We start from the raw sequence: 20709 nt of genomic DNA, 5'->3' as shown, positions 1-20709 counted from the left end.
TCTTTTATCTGCCATGCACAAATAAATTTTGAAACTTACTTTTTGAAATGTGCGATGTTTGTGAGATGTGGGTTTTAGCAGGAGAGGTCAGATATTGTCAGTAAATAATTTAGCACATTCTGCTGTAGGTACAGAGGGACCACAGAATTCTTTGAAGTTAAAAACCTTGTTGGGATTTTATTAACTTTCCTCAACAACTTAAGCATAGCCTGTCCTGTCTTCACATTTTGTGTTGTTATCACTGACATTGTTATCACTGACAGCTTCATAGCAGTTGCTGTTTTTCCTTTGACGCTGTGAGCTGCTGAACAGGTGTTACAGTTCACCCAAGAGTCCTGAAGTTAAGTGACTTACATCTAAACTTGGAATCATTTGGGGAATCAAAGGCATAATACTGTTTTTGAATCATTATTTTAATGATCTTTGGTTTTAATTATATTTAATTTTAGAATAATTCTGAGCATACTAAGTTTATAAAATCAATCACTATTCTGTTGCGAATCAGCATACAGCAGTATTGGTTTCTAGCTGGTTTTCTTTAATTTGCTCTTCACATAGTACTCAGTCTTGCTTTTTATTTGTAATAATTTGTCCATATCTTCTCCTTAATGCTGCCGTGGGATGACATTTAATAAAATGTAACCGATCCAGAGTTCATTTGTATACTTAAATTAATGACATTTTTATTAAAAAGTTAAAAAAAAAAAATCAGTGTGGATGGCTACAAGTGAATAATTTGGCATGGTTTTATTTGAAGTCAACTCTTGTGATACTTCAGAAATAAGGATCAGGGAAGCAGTTTGCCTTGTTTTATCCAAATCTCTCTGTTGATCTGCACCTGAGTAGTTGGCAATATAAGAACTTCTTAGTCCATTTTTAGTCAGTGCTCCTTGCTCGTTTCTATTTTGTGAGGTTAAGTTCTCCGTGTACAGCACCAAGAGTTGCTCATTGTGAAAGTAGTTGCTTTTGAATTGCTGTGTAAATGAACAAAGTGTTAATTTTTTTAAATGCTTCTGCTTCTTAGAACTTGGGAGTTGATTATATTCAACATGCAACCTGCTATGACCCTAAATATAAAAGGCTGCTACCCTGCTTTCAAATATTATTTGGGTGTTCAGTGTCACAAACAGTTGTGCACAATGTTCCTGCTTTGCTTGCTAAGATTGAAATTTAGTAATCATAGTAAAGGAGCATGAGTAAGTATATATGGCTGTATCTATACTGGTTATAAATACTTTATTTATTGTATTTAACTGTATGTACATGATGAAAAGCATATCTCAAAGACCAGTCATGACAGAAATTTAAAAAGCCATGGGTTGGAGAGAAGGAGATTAATATGTTAGTTTAGTGTCTATAAACTGACACAGTTTAATTACAGGTTTAAATATTAGTATAATTATATAGTACTTTTCACTTTCATAGTTCAAATGTGAACTCATTTATCCTCATGACATCTCTCTAAAGCACATAATTAACACTTATTTAGCCTTGGTACCAAACTGCCCTGCAAAGTTTAAATTCAGGGCTGCCCATGTTCCTCTCTGCATCCAAACTGTCCCACTGTGAAAGCCTTGCAGTGCTGTGCCGCACCCTGAGCGAAGCTACTACCTTTGGATTGAACCTTTGGTTCTGCCTGTTCAGTGTTGAGCCTGAGCCATCCTGACAGCTTCTCATAGCCCCCATGGTATCTTCCTCCTCTTGCTTGTTCAGATAGTTCCTTACTTGTTCACCCAGTCATGTGTTTTCAGAAGAGAAGTGGCAGTGTAGAAATTCCATCCATGATCTGTTTGAGTGGGAGAGGAAACAGGCTAGATAATCACCTGACTGTACATGCACGTAGTCAACTTTAAAAGTGCCTAGTTGAGAGACATGGAAGGTGGTCATGTCTTGAGCCCAAAACAAGAATGATGGGCAGCAGAATCTGAGGCTTTCCCAGCAGCATCACAAGAATGCCTGGCTGCTGCCTTGGTGGGAAGGTGGCTGGACTTGGGCCTGATCAGACACAGTGTCCCCCATGCCTTGTTAGTCCATTGCTATTGCTGAAGACTGCCAGCAGTGTTGAAAGATGAGTGAATTGCAGCTGTAGCTAGTGCTGGTTATATGTACGCTGGAATTTCTTTAGAATTAAAAATTTTAATCATAATGAATGTAGCCTATATAACATCTTGTAAGAAAAAAATCATTCAATGTATCTGTATACTATGCTGAAGAGCACTGTAGAGTTCAGACCCTTGGCTTGGCATCTTCAGCTTTTACAGTCTTCTGGCCTAACAGCTTGCAAGTAACACTAGTGTGAGTATAGTGATACTGAGCTCCGGGATAAGATATATTTGGGATTGTAGTGGCAGAAGTAGCCTTGGTGGGGGCAATGTTGGTGGCCCTGGGTAGCAGGCACACTTACTTTTGTAAAGGAACCCTGTTGTTAAAGAATCTGTGGTAGCTGTATGGCTTTTCTAACCTTGTAAAACAAAATGACAGGTGAGCTTTTGATAAAATATAAACAGTTACAGAAGGAATTTTCCTTTCACCCCCTAAGTAGGGAAGCTTAGCTGAGGAATACTGGGCTATTTTTAATTCAGTTTGAAAGGAACCGTACCAAGATTATTTAAAGATAAATCTCCATTGAAGTAAGGAACAAATATAAGTGTATTTTGTGTACTGTTGCTTTTATATAGTTCCTCTTCACCCTTTTTGTGTTTTAGAGCAATGAAATATTTAAACTATTTGCAAGGTAATACTGCAAACCTGGGTCTGTGCAACAGCTGCACTGCTTATTCTTGTGGCTTGATTTTCCTTTTTATCTTGTTCTTTGCAACCAAAGACTTACCCAGTATGTGTTTCATGTAGCTGGCAGAATTGAAAGCCCTTTTAAACTAATACATTAAAGATGGAAGCATTTGCAGAAGAGCAGGTTTTTCATTCCTTGGTTTTTATGCTGTCTTGGGCTTGATTCCTGTCTTCTGAGACACTGTTGTGGTTCCTGTGTTAAGGTGGTGGGAGAGTTCATTCACACCTGCAAAGACACAATTTCTTATTAATTAAATATGTATGTGTGTATGTATACAGCAGTGCAGTGTTCCCAGCTTTAGGCTCTGAAATTGGAGGCAGTTTAGGAAGTTGCTGAGCTGGAACATCTTTTTGTTTACTGTCTCAGCAATTTGTGTTTAAGACATCCCTCTGACCCTCTAAATCTTCGGTTTGTATTTTCATTGAATAATGAGTTCAGCATTTCCAGTGACCACTTGAAAGCTTCACCTCCATCACAGAGCTGCAATTGTGAAACAGGCTTGAATCAATAAAATCAATGGAGTTTTTTCTTATACATTGTAGAAGTGTAGCTATTTTGGTTTTTCAAGTTTTCAGGATTTCTGTAAAAAACCCCAGCTTTTTAGAAATTTATGTAATTTTCCTTCTCTGGCAGTATTTTTTTTTCTGCAGAGGTAACATGGACACAGGTTTCAAGGAGAGAGATTGGATAATGTGGTTCAATTTATAACATCTTCGGTTTTGCAAAACATAAGAGATAGAGATTATGCAGTTGTGATAAGTCCAAAATAAAAATGTTAAGTCGACTTGAGTCTCAGCCATGCTTAAAATACCATCATCTGGTATGGTGATGCCCTACCTTGAGCAGAGTCTCTAGATAAGTACTTTTTAGCCTTTTCAGTTTCAAGACCTTTTAGAAAATGCCCAGTGGAGGTGCAGTGGTCTTCAGAAAAATACAGTTTACTAGATGGTGCAAGAACTTATTTTAGTTAATTTTGTCATCCTTTAAGAGAGGGAGAGAAAGTCACTGGTCTGATCTGCAAAAGCTGAGGTATGGCAGTCTGTGGCCAGAGCACTGCCAGATGTGAATCTAGTCATTTCAGTTGGCACTAGGCTAGTTCGAGTTGCTCTAAACTGACTCTGTGCAGGTGACATTGCCTATGTAAAAATGCTTCCTTTGAAAGCAGCATGGTCTTAAATATCTGTAGCTCTTATGTATGATGGAAATGCCTTTAGTGCTTTAAGACTTTGGATTTGTTCGGGGATTTTTTTTACTCTTTGTTTAGCTTTGCAGAGCCATCACAGCTCAGAGGCACCAAGGTGATGATTCTCCTCATGTTCATCAATAGCAGCGCTCACTAGCAGTCACTTAAACCTGAGCAAGATTGCTGAAGGTACAGGAATTACACAGGTGTTTTGGGGAGAGTGGTTTTAACATCACAGTTGTAGAATATTATTTAAAGTCTTAATTTTCCTTGTAAAATTATTCTAGTGTAGCTTCTGAGATGGGAAGAAAAAAACCCCTCACCTTTAAAGTTTTGTTAGAGAAGAGAATATTATGTATTTGAATACCTTTTCATAGGCTATAATTTCTAAGTGCTTAAGACTACTGAGGAGAAATTTAAGTATATTTTAGAGACTGTTTAGATTAAAAACAAGACATCCAAAACAGGAGAAGACACAAATCCAAAAACCTCTGCAGTAGTCCTCTCCCCTGGACTCAAGAACCTCTCTTCTTCATATAGAACATAATGATTTCTTTTCTTGCTGTTTGCAGGTGCTCCTGACCCAACAGCAGGTGCTAGCATAGATGATGAAAATTGCTGGCATTTGGATGAGGAACAAGTCCAAGAACAGGTTAAACTCTTCCTTTCCCAGGGTGGATACCATGGATCAGGGAAGCAGCTCAATTTGCTTTTTGCAAAGGTGTGTTGAGTACTCTGAACCTTTTTTCTCTCCCCTGTTCTCCACGCCAGTCTACTTGTATGCATCTTACTCAAAGTTCTAGGTTCTACTGTTATAAAATAACACAAAGCCTTGGGAACGCAATGGCAACTTGATAATGAGTTGTACAGAAGTGGACTACAATCTGATGTGTCTTGATCAGTGTAAGGATATGAAGTAACATTTCAAGCATCTACAGCTTTGCTGTTCTCTTCTTCCTTCACACCCCCAAAATGTTGGAAAACGTTACAGCAGTTTGTATAATACACCTGTGGATTGCTTGTGGTAAAATTCTCTGAAGAATTGTAATTGAATACTGAAACAAAAATTTTGTTAAAAAAATTGGGAAGGCAGACTGTTTTTACTACTTAAAAATTTCCCATCACACATATAAATTGCATTTCTAGCTTCACAGAAGTGGAATATTTAACACTGCAGCATATTGTCTGTACTGCGATTTCTTTGCTTTCTTCAAGTTTGTATTAAAAGACTCGTTTCCTAGGTGCGAGAGATGCTAAAAATGAGAGATTCAAATGGAGCTCGCATGTTGACGTTGATAACAGAACAGTTCATGGCTGACCCTCGTCTGTCGCTTTGGAGACAACAAGGAACTACAATGACTGACAAGTATAGGCAGCTCTGGGATGAACTGGGTAAATTCACAGACTCATTTAGGTGTTCATATGTGTAATAAAGAAACAATTACATATTTGGAGTTGAGAAAAACTTTTATTGTGGTTGTAGGCAAAGCAGAGTAGAGTTTTCTGCAGTTTTCTTTGTTCAGTTAAGTTTGGGTGAAATTGAATTTCTGATCTGTAGAATGAGACAGTTGCAGTTAAAGAAGAGGGAGCATGGTGTTAAAGAAGTACAATTCCAATAGTTTGTAAGTATCAGAGGATCTAAAAAGAATAAAGCAGAAAGTGGAAATGTAGCTCCACAGCTGAGGCGAAATATATGTCTCTAGTGCTAAGTTGGAAAGGTTAAAGAAAAAACTGATTCACAATTATAGAAGTCAATTACCGAGCAAGAAAGGAGATGAAATAACAGAGGACTAACAATTAATGTTGCTTTACAGGAAAGGTTGCCTGATACATGACTTAGTTGTGCAATTAAGAGAATAACAGAGGCTGAAATGGGAAAGGGATGTTTGAACTGGTGAGGTCTGAGGGCACTTGCTGTAAAGTGTTTAGGAACACACTAATACAGTTTTGAACTACTACTTCAGAAATTGTCAAAATCTGTAAGAATTTCATCATAGAATCATAAAATGTTTTGGGTTGGAAAGGACCTTAGAGATCATATATTGCCAACTCCCCTGACATGGGCAGGGACAATTTTCACTAGACCAGGTTGCTCAGAGCTTCATTGAGCCTGGCCTTGAAACACTTCCAGGGATGGGGCATCCACAGCTTCTCTGGGCAGGTGGTTCCAGTGCCTCAGCACCCTCACAGTCAAGAATTTTTTTCCTAATATCTAATCTAAACCTTCCTCCTTTCAGTGTAAAGCCATTCCCCTTTGTCTGATCACTACACGCCTTGTAAGCAGTCCCTCTTCAGCCTTTTTGTAGGTCCCCTTTAGGTACTGGAAGGTGCTCTAAGGTCTCCCCAGAGCCTTCTCTTCTTCAGGCTGAGTAACCTGAACTCTCTCAGCCTTTCTTGTATGGCTGGTGCTCCATCCCTCTGATCATCTCTGTGGCCCTTCTCTGGACCTCCTCCAGTGGGTCCATGTCCTTCCTGTGCTGGGACCCCAGGGCTGGATGCAGCACTGCAGGTGAGGTCTCAGCAGAGCAGAGCAGGGGGGCAGAATCCCCTCCCTGGCCCTGCTGACTGCGCTGCTTTGGATGCAGCCCAGGACACGTTTGGCTCTCTGGGCTGTGAGTGCCCATGGCTGGGTCATGTCCAGCCTCTCACCCACCAGCATCCCCAAGTCCTTCTCGGCAGAGCTGCTCTAAATCCCTCCCAGCCTCAGCCTGCATTGATAGCAGGGTGTTATCTGAAGGGAAAATCAATACAACTTGAATGTGAATGTCAGCAGTATTTACAGATGGAGAGGTGAGAGAAAAGATAAAAAGTAATCACAAGCATTACTTTCCTAGGTATAAGGTACTGTAGCAAGCTACTAACTAATAGATACCCAAGAGTGTGGAAGATAAAAAACAACCTGAATTATTTAAAATACAGTGGTAAATCTAATTCATTTCTCTAAAAGGTAATTTACTTAGTTTATGAGGGAAGGGATTAACATGTCTGTCTTAGCATTCCAAACCTTACTTACAGCGGTCTTGGAGGCTTTCCTAAAGCAAGCTGAAGACACACATGGCCTAAATGAAATTGCCTTGTGGTTCATGGAACTTGGAGTAGAAACCTGTATTCTCATTCTGGAAAGTCATTTCAAGTCTACACTTACAGAAGTCTATTTTGAAGTGCTCTGGTCCTTATGGCTGTGCCTGATTTATGTGGCAGAAAACATACAAATAACTATTTAATAACAAGGAAAAGTTAGGATGATGTCCTATAAGACATTATGCAAGTAATGCAAAGAATGGAGCAAATATCATAATGCTCTTAATGTAATTTAAGGGTCCAAAATCAAGCTAAATGAAATCAAATCCAAGTAAGGGTAACATGCTTCATTTAGAAGAGTGAAATGCAAAACTTAACTTTTGCACTCTTAGAGGTCAGAGATGATCATAGTTGAATCTATTAACTGATGGGATAAGACTGGATAATAACCTGTATAGCAAAATCTATGTTCACTCTAAATTAAGCACTAGGCTAGTAAACTGTTAGCTATGTAGTTGAGATTACAGACTTCTGTGGTGAAAATCCTTAATACCATAGAAGACAAAGCTCTGTCAGAGTCTGGAAGCAACTACAACTGTAACAACCATTTCAGTATGCCATTTTTATGATCCTTTGTCTTGTTGGGGAATAACAGTGTTTGCCAGCAAGGCACATGCCTAGCTGGACATACATACAACAGAATTGTATCCCACCATACTGAAAATTGGAGGGTCTCATGCTTCATTGCTTATGTGGGTTGAGCTGGTAGGTGGTGGGAGAAGCAGAAATGCGTTCTCCATCTGTTACCTGTAGCAGTCTTGCCACATGCTGTCAATAAACAAAAAAAGGTTTTGTTACATTTTTGTAGCGGCTCCTCTTGTTTCATCAGTTTTGTATTAACATCATTTTCTTGATAACACCTGTCTGAACATAGAGGAGGTAGAATCTGTCTGCCTATAGCATCAAATAACAAATACTTCTGGATTAACTGAATTTAGTTTACCTCTATTATCAGAATTCTAGATGTCACTCCCAAAAAGCAGCCTCACCACTACCTGAGCTGCTGTATTTGCAGTCTGAGGCAGACCGCATTGTTTCAGTCCTCAACTGCTCTGACTCAGTATCAAAATCTGTTCATCATGTAGCATTCTTTCAGTTGCAAATACATTTCAATCACATCAGGTGGGCAGTAGTCGAAGGGTAGGACGTGGTTCTTCCATCTCCAGATAGTGTTTATGTTTCTAAACTCTCTATTTCTTCTCCCCACTGATAGCATTCCTTGGTTCCTTCCACAGCTGCTTAGCAAGTTCCCTCCAAAATGCTGTTAATTGGGTGAATCTCTCCAGAGTCACTTCTACATGCATGATGTGAAGGCTGCAAGTTTCTGCAGTGTTTTTGCTAGGATTTTACTTTGCTTGAGTTTCACTGTTTTCACATTAAACATCGCTTTTTCCATGTGAAAGTTGTGTCTCAAAAGAAGAAGTGAATGTACAAAAGGTTCAAGTAGATTTTAAGGGAGACCAGAGTTAAAATAGCAGACTGCAGAGGGAAAATCAGGATGGCCCTGGCAGCGTATGACCTGTGTTAGTCGAAGTAATTCAGACACTGAGTTTAAAGGAGTCATGCTATCATTATGTTACAAAGTAATACTGGCTTGTTATCTTCTAGCATGTCAGAGAACCAAAATATCAAGGGAGGGAAGTGAGACACAGGCCTCTGTGTATTTAACATTCTGTATTACCTGTTCAGAGTAATCTGGGAGAGGCATATATGTATGTCTTCTAAAAAAAATCTTTTAGCTATGCTCTCATTTATGTCACAGGTAGGTAGCAATTTAGTGTAGTTAGGGAGAATTTTAGGGCATAGAAAGTAAGTAAATATAGACTCTGCTTAATAAAGGCTCTCTTGCTTGCCTTGGTATGCTGTCTGCCAAGTGCTAGGCATATGGCCACTTTGTCAGTTCCATCTTGGCACAGACTTTTAAGCATACTTAAATAACCACCTTTGCTCCTTGACTGTGTCATTGGAGCCTTTCATTAGAATTTAGGTGATGCTTCCTTCCTAGCATTGGGTATTGGCAGGGGTACTGGAAGGACACACTGAGCTTTGATCAGAGTTCCTGTTGAAGTTTGTGGTAAATTGCTGATTTCAGTTGAAATCAGATTGGGTTTGAGTGTTTGAAGGTGCTGATTTAAAAACAACAACAGTAAACTCCCCCCCCCCACCAAAGTAACAATAAAAAACTCTCTAGAAATAAAACCACCAAAACCTTCACTCAAGACCCACAAATAAGATACTTTAGGTCTAAGTATGAATCTGGCAGTTTTTTAGTACTAAGCCCTAATTTCCTAAGCAATTTACAATTCAGAAGCATCATGTTAACAAAAAAAGCCTTGCACATAACTATGCAGTCGTTTTTTAAAGCCTCTAGATTGGCAGTAAGAATATAATAACTGCCCGGCAGATTCCCCTGTTGTACATCAAGGAATGGGATGAGCTATATGCTACTTATGGAATGTCAGAGGTATACTATTGGAAAGGTTACAGGTCAGAGGTCTAAGCCTTGCTCAGATACTTCTCAAACTAGAAGAATTTAGATGCAATTTCAGTGATGCACTGGTGATCACTTCCAATTTGCCACAGTAATAAATGAATTACAGTTTGCAGAGTGTAAAGCAGAGTTGGAATTCTTCATGTTGCTGTTTAAATGGTATCTCGGTACATAAATTTCACATGCGGATCTTAAGGTGTTTGACTCATGGTGACCATGGTTGAGGAGTTCAGGATGTCATAAGGATTAATTATCTGAAGCCCCTTGGTTTGCCTTTTAATTAAATTGCATTGGTAAAATGGGTATGGAAATGGAAATGCACAGTAAATACCTGCTGATGCCTGTTGAGCTGAGATCTCTGATGTGAAGGAAAGGTCAGTTAGCCTTCTTTGTGGTATAGAGGAAAAAAATGGACTGTATAATCTTAGTAGATGAGGAAGTTGTTAATATTCGTCCATGAAAAATTCAGTAAAAGTTACTTGTTCTCATGAAAAATGAAAAGATTTCCTTAAAAAAGGGGGGGAAATTCACTTTGTACCGCAGCCCAGGGATCATGATGGCTGTGAGACTCTGCTTTGGAAATAAGGGTTGAGCACTGCCAGATGCCAGACACTGGGAAGAGACTGTTTTGTCGGCAAGTGGGATCTGCAAGTTAATTGGTGTTTTCTGCAGGCTTCTGGCTGTGAAATGAAATTGGAAGCCCTTTAGCCACATGGATAATACAGGACCTGAATACAAATGTCACATGTCACCATCAGGGCCCACTGTGAAACCATAGTGTTCCCACTCAAACACTGTGCCATTACAGATCATTTAAATATGGGGATTACATTTAAACTAAAAGCCCCATTTGCTTCTTACTGCAATTTAAAAGTCCTCTTAGCAAAAACTAAGTGACAAATTAAATGAAAAAAGTGCCCACATTTTTAAAGCTACAATGCAAAACATTTTTTTATTGTTTCTCATATGCCATGAATGAATCATTATACTTGTCAACCCTAAACCAGGCCATAATTGGAGCAGCTACTGTTATCAAAGTAGGGCTGCTCTTGTGACAGCTTAATAAAGCTGAAACTGTTAAATTAAATCCCAGATGCTTAATCTGATGAAAGCAGTCAAGTAGAAGAATCTAAGACAAGTATCTACTGCTTGATGGAGTGATGGAGCCCAACACCTTGTCAACACGTGGATTAAGGAATCAGATTTTTTTTTTCCTGTGCGCTACCATTTTCAGTGTCTTCATATCCTATCGCTTGTATTCATGGTGAAGAAACTTCATGTAATTTGCATGTTTCAAAACAAACATTTCTAGTAGATTTCCTCCATTTTGGTATTTAAGAACTCTTAAAGGGGGAAGAAAGATTTTTTTTTTTTTAAGTCAAGATTAGTTTCTTGTGAAGTAGAAATATGGTGGCAGTGTCATGGGAAAGAGGTCTTTGGCAAGGCAGGACAGTGGATAGAATTGGTGAATGTGTTCTAGTTTTGCATCATGCTGATCCGGGTCTCTCTTAGTCATCTTGTTTTATGATGTTGAGGAGAATGGTATAATCTCTATGTTCAGCCATTCCTTCCACATTTTAATGCCTAATCCTCTCCTGTCTGCCTCAACCACCTATTGGAATCTAAAGTTTTTAAGTGTGGGAACCTCTTATGGTGTTGAAATGAACCTCACTCATGTGATAAAGCTCTTCCCAGTGACATTCTTAGAATCCTTTCTATTATATACTGAATATGTACTAGCATATTAAATGGGCTATTGCTATAAAGGTATTTCTTGAGTGAAATAACATGACTTGGCTGCAGTAGTTCTAAAAGTCTTAGTAGGTTTTCACTAGTACTTTGCTCTGTTTATACCACTTTTTAAATGTTGGATCAGCCTGGTAGTCTGTTTTGGTTTCATGCTTACTGGTATTTTGGGCATTTTCTAGATTAGAATTATATGTTTTTGTGTTAGAATTTAAACTAAAATACCATTTTACAAGGTCATGTGATACAGAGAAATAGTACAATATGTTTCCTGATGGATCGTGCATGGACCTTTATTAGTAACACTTCACTCCTCATCTAAACATTAATTCTAAATGTTGAGGTTAGGAGAGGAATCATTACAGACTAATTAAGAGAGATTTAATTACCATTTTGCCATGAGCAAACTAATGATCAAGGTTTAAATATAATGTCGTCTGTTTTTTTTTATTTTTATTTGGAAACCACTCTGAATTTTTCTGGTAAAAATTTATAGTCATCTCTAGAAAACATCAAGTTAGATTCTTTTAACCTTATCTGAATGAAGCTATTTTCCATCTATATTTCTGTCTCAGGCATTCCTTCCTTTTGCAGTTAGAGACAAACTTGTGTGAATGGGACATGCCAGCTGTTCTAAACAGATTGTCTATGCTTAGTGCTTAAGTGGAGCGGGGAAGAGGACAAAAGCAGCTATGGCTGTTGCCAGTATGCCCCTAGATAAATTCCTTCTTGGTGCCCAATTTGATCGTTACTCCAGGGCTGCCATGAAAAAGAATTGATAAAGTTAATCATTCATTACAGTTTTGGTGCTCTAGTACCATTTTTTGGAGCTGCATACTTCATGCAGTCCCTTTTTAGGGTCACCCATGTAGTGGAGACATTCGCTTTCCCCTATATTTTATGGTATTTATAAAACAATACAGGAAGACTCTAAAGTTTGAATTTGACTTCCAAGTTTATATTCATATGGTCTTTATATTGTTGAATATCCCCACTTATAATTGCATTATGTATTGCCTTAAAGCTAAAGAAAGTACCTATGCCCTGCACCTGTAGAAAATAAAGTTAACTTCAAATTTCTAAGTATAGATTAGTCAGTTACACGTAGGGCATTTCTGGCCTTGAAATGAAAGCTGTAGGAAGCCCTGCATTTGAAAGGAGGTGGATGCACCATTTCCCTTGGTCTTTCATTGTGGGTCTTTATAGGTAGAGTGGTATCTTAACAAATATTTGTGTCTTAAACTGTATCATATCCAGTAGGCTGTCTTTGCTTAAGTAGTGGTTACATTAATATTGTTTAGTCTCAGCTGTCATGGTCTTATGGAACACATGTACCCTCAGTTCGTGCACTGAAGGTTACACCTGCTTTTTCACAGAACAAGCTGTTAATTTATGTCTGAATGATTTGTGTTGTTGGAGGTGCTAAATTAATAGTAGGTCAGAGTTAGCATCACAAGACAGTTTTGCTGTTCTAAGACCTGAGTTACGGATGACAACTTAAATTGCTGTCATGGCCCTACAGTGTCTTGGTTGATGCTGTCACCTTCATTTCCTCAGTGAATGAAGCCAGGCTGCTGTTCTGAAAAGATGGGTTTTGTCCACCTTCTCTGAGGATCATTTCCTTCTTCCTCCATTACTGACATTGCCATAATAGTATGTGAAATGAGGGGGTATGTGAGGCCAGAGTATGACAGTAAATTTTTCTTTTTAGGTTATTTCACAGAATATTCTGAGTTGGAAGGGACCCAGAAGGATGATTGAATCCATCTCATAAGTGAATGGCCCATATAGGGATCAAACCCACAACCTTGTTATTAGCATCGTGCTCTAACCAACTGAGATAATCCTGTGGTATTTATCAGATTGCAGAAATAATGGTCACAGTAATTACCTTCAGTATGTAAGCATAGCTTGAGGGGTTTATTTAATATTTTTAATCCCATACAGAAAGTTGCATTTCCATTCTGTTCAGTTGGATGGAAAGTACTTCAGATATTTTTAAATACCCACATTAAAGCAGTTGTTTTTATTCCTGTGATGTTGAACTGATTTACTTATAAATGTCCTAAAACGTGTTGCGTGGTGAAGCTGGTGCACAACTCATTGCAGCCCTAACTGTGGAATCATGTCTGATTAAGGACAGAGTTTTACTATAAGCCAAGCTGCTACTTGGTGTTATTTTTTCCTACCTCTCTCACTCTTTATTTTTCATACTTCAGTAGCATTAGGCTGCCATTTAATTTTCCAATGCCACTTCTAGTAAATACCCAAGCTAGAGAGAAGTGATAGATTCATGGGGCGAACTTCCTGAATCTTCACTAATTTCTTCGAGCTCTACCTGCCGGTCAGCCATCTAGCCTTGTGCTATTTTCCATTTTTCTCTTTTGAATGAATACTGGAGAAAAAATCTCAAAAATTGGAAGTGAGAGGTGCAAGAGTTTCAATCTGCTTGGGTATGTCAAATCAAGACAGGAAACCCTTTATAGTTTTAGATACCTATTACATAGACTAAAAATTTGATAGGGAAGACAGTTCTTCTAAACCCACAAAAGGTAGCTGAAAATTGTAACTGGAGCTGCAGAAGTTTAACAAGAAAACTAGAAATAACATTAGAATTTTGAATAGTGGTAGGCAGCCAGTAAACTGTAACCAGGTGCTGTGCTAGATTCTTGTATTAGAAGTTGTAATTAAAGTATGCTGTTTTTGTAAAAACTGAGCAGTCATGTTTGGACTGGAACATAAAAGTGACTTGGGAAACGGTAGTATAGGAAGGAATTTAGACTAGACAATCAATGTATTCCTCTGGTCAGTTACAGTGCATTATTTACATTCTGTGAGCATAGTTGTGGCAATTGTAATTCCCAGTATGCAAGGGAGTGTTAGCACTTGCTTCATTCTATTTTTTTTTTTTTTTTTTTTTGGATAAAGGAGAGGTATTTTCTTCCCTCTCTCTTATTAATAGCTTGTTTTAATGGACAAACATCTCCTGTTTTGCCTCTTCCTAAAAAAATTAACTGTGAGAGGAATTAATTCATCTCAAGGATAAATTCGTACAGAAGTAGCTTAATGCATTTATAGTTAGTAGTCACATTAACTTTTCTTCTGAAAATTCTTGAAGTCTCTGAAGGTAGACCGTGACTACTGAGAGTATATTGCTAGTTAAAGTAATTGGTAAAATATCTGATACATATTTTGGGCAGGAGCATACTTTGTCTTCACCACCTAGCTGTAAATATTGGCAACTAGTTGATAAAGGACTATTTTTTACTCTTTGTGTTAGAGTTAGAAGTGCTTTTGCCTTCAGTTGATTGATTGTAAACAAATGATTAAATAGTTTTCTAAATATGAGGGAAGTTAATCAATGAGGTTCATTTGTAGGTTCTTTATACTTTTCTTTAGCTTTGTAGACTAATAGCCCATGCCTTTCTGCAGTGGTTAGATTATGGAGTACTACAGATGCATAGAGGGGTATCTAATGAACATGTGGCTGATCTTAAGTGTTCTCTTGGGGAGATCATAGTCGACTGACACACTGTAAACTGCACCTTTCAGGCAAATTCCATTCTTATATGAAACCTTTTGGTTGAATGGCAGAGTGTCTGCAAAGATGCCGGAGTTTTTAAAACATTTAAAAGGTCATAACCCAAAACAACAGGCTCATGCAAAATGTCAGAAGTGTGTGGTTAGTTCCTTATTCCATTGTGCTAAAAAGTTGAAAACGTAGAAAGAGAAAGCAGAGTTTTGTGACACAGAGATTAGAGCATGTGGTTGCTGATAGCTTAGAATAGAATCTCAATATGTAAATACCTGTTTCAGCCAAATACGTGTGTGTCTTTAACCCTTGGAGCAGCAGCAGGCAGTAAGAAAGGAAAACTTAAGGAGTTAGGCGTTTTATTTTGTCTCTGTTCTACACTTCCACTTTCTGAAGTGCGTGCTTGGAGGTTAGCCTGCAGAAGGGCAGTGATTCCCTCATGCCATTGGGGCTGCAGGTAATCTGTTGAATTGATCAGCCCAGCTAGTGTGAAATGCATGGGGAGGGATTATACTATCATACAGAATACAACCAGCATGAAGCACTTGTCAAGACCAATACATCAAAGTTTAATTCAGTAATAGAATGAATTAGAGCAAAATGAAACATTCTGTTCTCCAAGACACACAGCACCTATTCAAAGCCTTTTTTTCTGAAGGCTGAACAGAGAAACCAGAATACATTAAGGAATTTTTATGAATAAAATTGCAACTTGGGTACAACTCAGTGCTGAGAGTAGTTTTCCTTGATGTTCTCATTGAAGGGGGAATAGTCCTGAAGTGCTTTGCCTATCTTTACTATTCTATAAAAGCCACTGTTTAGTTGTAGCAGTCTCTAGTGGGACTTTTGATTATGCTTTGTTTTAGTGGAGATCTCTCCATGCCTGGAGAAGGGCAGCGGCTTTGCCAGTTGTTCTGAAGGCACTTGTCCTTCTCGTTCAGAAGCTATAAACACCACACAGTACTTCTTTGAGGTTTACAAGTGGCTCTCCCAGTGGAAGTGGGTATGTGTTTAAAATACAGATGTAAACCACTTTAAACTCCTTTGCTAACACTTCGACTTCAAAGTGTTCATACGTTCTGTTGGCTAGTATTGTTTTTCTTCTGGCACTTTCAGTGCTGGAAAATTATGCTTTTGTAATAGAATTGGTTAGTCTCAAGTGGGACACAGTGGCAAGTGTGCAGCAAGTATTGAAGTTGTTTTGTCTGTTGTGCAAAGGGAATGATCTTGATTACCTGGCTCCATTTTCTTCGAAACGGTCAAATGCTACTCTTGTAGCTTATTTTTTAAGATAAAGTTGTGCATTAATGGAAAGGGCAAAGAAATGTTACAGCACCCGTTTCTTGAATATTTTAATTTTGCAAGTGCCCTGTTTGGTCTAAAGTATATGAAATGTAAAATTCCAAAGCAAAGTCCAAGTCTCAGCTGTTGATTACATAGGTGTTGTATATGAGGAAATGCTGCCCCAAGCTCAGCTGTACAGCAGCCCTGACAGATACCATGATGCTTATAGGAAAAGCAGAGTGTAATCAAACAGATGAACAGAACTATATTCTGGGTCCTCAGTACTGATCAGTGTCCTAGGACCCCCCCTGAAATTGTTTCCATTGCCACCTTCCCATATAGTGTGGCAAGAGTAAAATATAATGCGATTTATGAAAAGTGAGTGATGCTTAATCTCTTGGGAGAGTCTATACACATCCCTTGCGCATCCTTTAGCTTTATGGATGCATGCATACGCAGGATGGGTGGTTATTCTACTGTTCTGCACTACATCTACTTTTACAGTGACTTAATGCTCTTAATTGTTTTCAGTTTGCATATTTAAATCCTGATCAATGTAAAGGCCTGCTGTCCCTATCTACCCCATAAATTCAAAGGTATGGATGTCTCCAGAGAAACACAAAAGTACTGATGTTACCTTGTGTGTACAAGGAAAGCCTGCATGTAAAATTTTCCTTTTTTTTTTTTTTTTTGGTGGTGTGACAAACAAGAAAGATGAATGATAACAACACATTTTCAAAAGGAGGTCTGTCTGAACCAAAGGTCTGTTTTGGCAAAGCTGCCCTTTTTTCAGGTCAGGAGATTAATGTTGAATCAAAATAGGCAATTCCTCACTGCAGTGTGACAGTTCTAATATCCTTTCCCTTGTGAAATTAGTATCAAATTGCAGTTGCAACATGTCATATTTTCTAATTATTTTCTGGGGAAAACTTGTATATTGATTTGTGATTGTTTTGCCACTGTACTGTGAGGAGTTTCGTATTGAAAAGACATAGGTTAGGGTCCCGGGATTTAAATGAGAGTTTTAGTTGTGTTTTAGTAGCATGCGGTTTGGGGTGGAAGCAAGATTTGTCAACCTGCTGAGAACCAATATGAAAAAATAGCTGGGGAAAAAGAGATAGGAAGGAGGGAGAGTCGTGTTAGAGAGAAAAAGCAGTCCATAAACACAAAATACTTTCTCTGGGGTTTTGGTGTCTCTTTTTTTAAAATTACTGTTATTATTTAATGAGACTTTTGCTCATATTGTGGTTGGCATTGGTGACATCGTTAAATATAATCAAAAATGTAAACCTGTGAATGCTAGGAATGTATTTTGGGTAACTTCATTGGAGTGTAAGCTGTTGCCAACAGCAGTTTCTAGGCTGAAGTAACTGGAAATTGATCCCAATGCGTTTCTTGGAAATTACACATAGCTGTCCTTCCATAGGTCTTATCTGTAGTAAAGGGGGTAAGCATGATCAGCAGTTTCCCCGTATGGGAGCCATCAGGCGGAAAATAGAGAATCTCTTGTTGGAGAGCAGGGTAGGCCTTCAGGTTGGTGGTGACATTTAAGGGCTAGCTCAAAGGGCTTCCACTGAGCAGCATCAGAGTGAAATAAGAAGAATATCCTCCAGGCTTCTGCCACTTGGCATGTGATAAAGTCCAGGCAAAAGTGAACATTTTCCTCGGGCTTTTCAGCGTGAGGAGCAGGGCAGGAATCAGTGAATTGAAAGAGCCAGAATGGAGCAGATGTCAGGGGAGGGGGAAGGTGTTTAGAGAGCAGAAGTAGGAAGAAATATGGAGAGAGTCAAGTGCACACACTTGGGATAGGGAGGGAGAGAGGGGAGAAGGAAAAAAATCACACCAAAAAAAAAAACCAAACCTCCACCAAAACCTACACTGACCAAAACCACCTAGGAATCCAAATAGGTTGAGGAGTGTGGGGTCATTTGGCATTATGCATTCTGCTTCCAGATGGTAGGCTTTGTGGCACTACAGGAGCTCTTCCTGTTCCCTTTTCTTCATCTGGTGGAGGAGGTTTGTCTCACACTCCTCTTCCTGCAGGGAACCAACAGCTGTCAAAGCTGTTTGAGATCTTAGATATGCATGCAAAAGTTTTCTCTGAAGTCATAGGGAGCAGTGTGCAGTTGGGTTCTAGTGAAATTTTAAGTGGTTTGTGAGGGGTTTATTGGAAATACACTTACTCTTTACATAAAAATAGCCTGGATTTCCGAGACAATGACTGCTAACAATGTAGTTAGTTTTGACATAGTTTCCCACTTGAAACCACAGATATTTTTAAAGAATTTTGGTACTTTGAGTTATCTTTGCCCTCTCCTGCCTCATAGATTACCACGTGTAGTGGAGCTTCCTTAGGAGGTTGGTGAATTCTCTTGCCTCTAGTGGTGTTTCTCAGATGTGGAAAAAAAAAGGCCACTTACTCTGTATGGGCATGGTGTGACACAGTAGTTAGTGTGTTCTGCTTTCATAGATGATTGAAATACTTACCAAATGTGGTTAAGATAGTCCACTTTGCTTTTGCTTCAGTCTGAAAACACTGGGAATCTGATTACAGAGTATTACATTGGGGTTTTTGTTTGGTTGGATTTTTGGTTTTGGTTTTAGTTTTTGGGTTTTTTTTACTTTTTTGTTACATGCCGACATGTACAGTGTAATGCCCTCAAGTGATACTTGATTTTGAAAATAAATAAGCAAGCCCACAATTACTGTTCTCCAAGGCTTTCCAATGTGCTGCATCTTGCATTTTGTTTTGCAGATTGCAAGAAATGTAGTGATTCTGTTTTGGGCAGTTCTGAATCATTGATGATTAATAATAAGAACCAGTTGTAATTTGACTCCTTTTGGAGCGTGAAGTGTGCTGGGAAGTGTGTCTAAAGAAAATTACATGGCTTGATTTTAAGAGAAGTTTTTAAAAAGAGTATTGGCCTTACTCACCCCCATAGCAAGTTTCAGATGTGTCCCCAAACTCAAAAGACTTATACTTTATCTACTGTGCAGTAGTAAACTGCAGTAGTTCAGTGTCTCTCTGGTGTTCTGAATAGTAACATACAATATTTTGTTTTGGTTTTCAGATGTTTTTGATATTACTTCCCCTAACATGTCAGTCTTGAGTAGCAGGAGGCTTAACCTTAAGAATCGTGCTGTGTTTCCACTGGCTCTTGTGCTGTGGCATGCCTGAGTTACTTTAGGAATTAATGTGATGTGATGCCCTGTGGATACAAAAATGCTGCTAGCAAGAATTTTCTTGCTGTTTTCTAAGTCCATGAGAGACTTTTCTCTCGCACAGGAGATAGTAGCAGAGTTCTGTAAACAATGAAACACCTGCAGCCTTGAAAAGTCTTGTTTATAGTACAGTAGAAAAATATTTTGACAGTGGATGTTATAGGATTCTAGCCGATCACCCCAAGAGGTGGCTGATCCTTTGTCCAATTAGACTATGAAGAAAAAAGTCTATAAAAGAGTTTGTAAAATAATTAAATAAATCAATCTTGCTGCACAATTCCTGCCTGCTAGATCTTCTCTCCTCCTCCCTACAGCTGCGGGACACGGTGATATACCCCAGGGCATTTTAATAATGCCCTGTGCTCTGGGTATCCATTTTGCATTTTTAGTTGGCAAAGGAATCCTAGAATGTGAGACTTCTATCATTCTAGAAGAACCAGCTGCATTTTTATTCTTTTTTTTCTTTTTCCAGCCTGTCATGAACATTGCATAGCCTAAGCATATTCTTGCCATCTCTTTTAGTGTATAAGGCACATTCTTAATGAGCAAATGAACTGTTGCTAAACAGTACTTGCAGATGTCTTTGTGCTTCTGTCAAAGTTCAAGCTGGTGCAGGGACAGCTGATTTAGAGAAAAACCTTTGCATTTGAAAATTGCCACTAGACTCTCAGATGCATTTGTGCCTGCTGTGCTATATATATAGTCTCAGGGAGCAATTTCCAAAGTGATGGTATGTGTAATGTGTCAACACAAATTAGCTTTCCCCTTAGGACTCCCTAAGCAGAGAATATAAAACAAATTTTCTAGAGTAACCAAATTACTGAAGTAATTGCCGTAAAAATGTCTTATTCTCGTCATACTGCACAAAACTAGTGTTTACTGGTTATCTGAGACCCAAATGTGTTTGGGAATGAGTTACATGAGTATTTCTAATGGGTTCTGAGTGTGAAAGTATTATGTTTACAAAATGCATGTGTTACTAACGTACTTCTTTGGTTCCTGTAATGCAAAGCTGAAAGATGCATAGTTCTCATTAATACGAAACAACATTCACTTCTGATACAAGAATTAGAAGGAAAACTTGGTTAATGTAACTTCTGTAACTTGATGTGAATTTTTCTTTGCCTTTGACTGATGTTCCTGTCTGATGAGGCATTCATTGGGAACTCTGGATTTCTAATACAAAAGACCTACTGATGCCTTTTAATTGAGAAGGCTGGCTTGGTACCATCTTTCAGCTGCTTCAGATTGGCCACGCCAGCCCCAACCGCCTGTGTCAGGAATTCAATCTGTGTGGTGTTAAGTGTAGCTGGGAAGCAAGCAGTGTAGCCTTTGAGTGGAGAAAAAGTATATGCTGTAGAAGTTTGCAATTAGTCACT

The 20709-nt window shown here is 38.6% G+C and overlaps 1 protein-coding gene across 2 annotated transcripts in view; it reads left to right on the top strand.

Moving 5' to 3' along the window:
• The window catches only part of ZSWIM6 (zinc finger SWIM-type containing 6), a 99758-nt gene that overhangs the window by 65961 nt on the left and 13088 nt on the right, over positions 1–20709 (top strand). The window contains exons 3-4 of one of the 2 annotated variants that reach the window (XM_039567346.1): positions 4547–4695; positions 5216–5366. The exons of the other annotated variant lie outside the window; for it this stretch is intronic. Coding sequence (XP_039423280.1) covers positions 4547–4695; positions 5216–5366 — 300 coding nt within the window. The remainder of the gene's footprint in view (positions 1–4546; positions 4696–5215; positions 5367–20709) is intronic. 2 annotated transcript variants of the gene reach the window in all.

This window comes from Corvus cornix, chromosome Z, assembly GCF_000738735.6.
Source record: "Corvus cornix cornix isolate S_Up_H32 chromosome Z, ASM73873v5, whole genome shotgun sequence".
NCBI classification, from domain to species: Eukaryota; Metazoa; Chordata; class Aves; order Passeriformes; family Corvidae; genus Corvus; species Corvus cornix.
The sequence above is the reverse complement of the archived record's forward strand: the minus strand, read 5'-3'. Positions and strand labels throughout refer to the sequence as shown.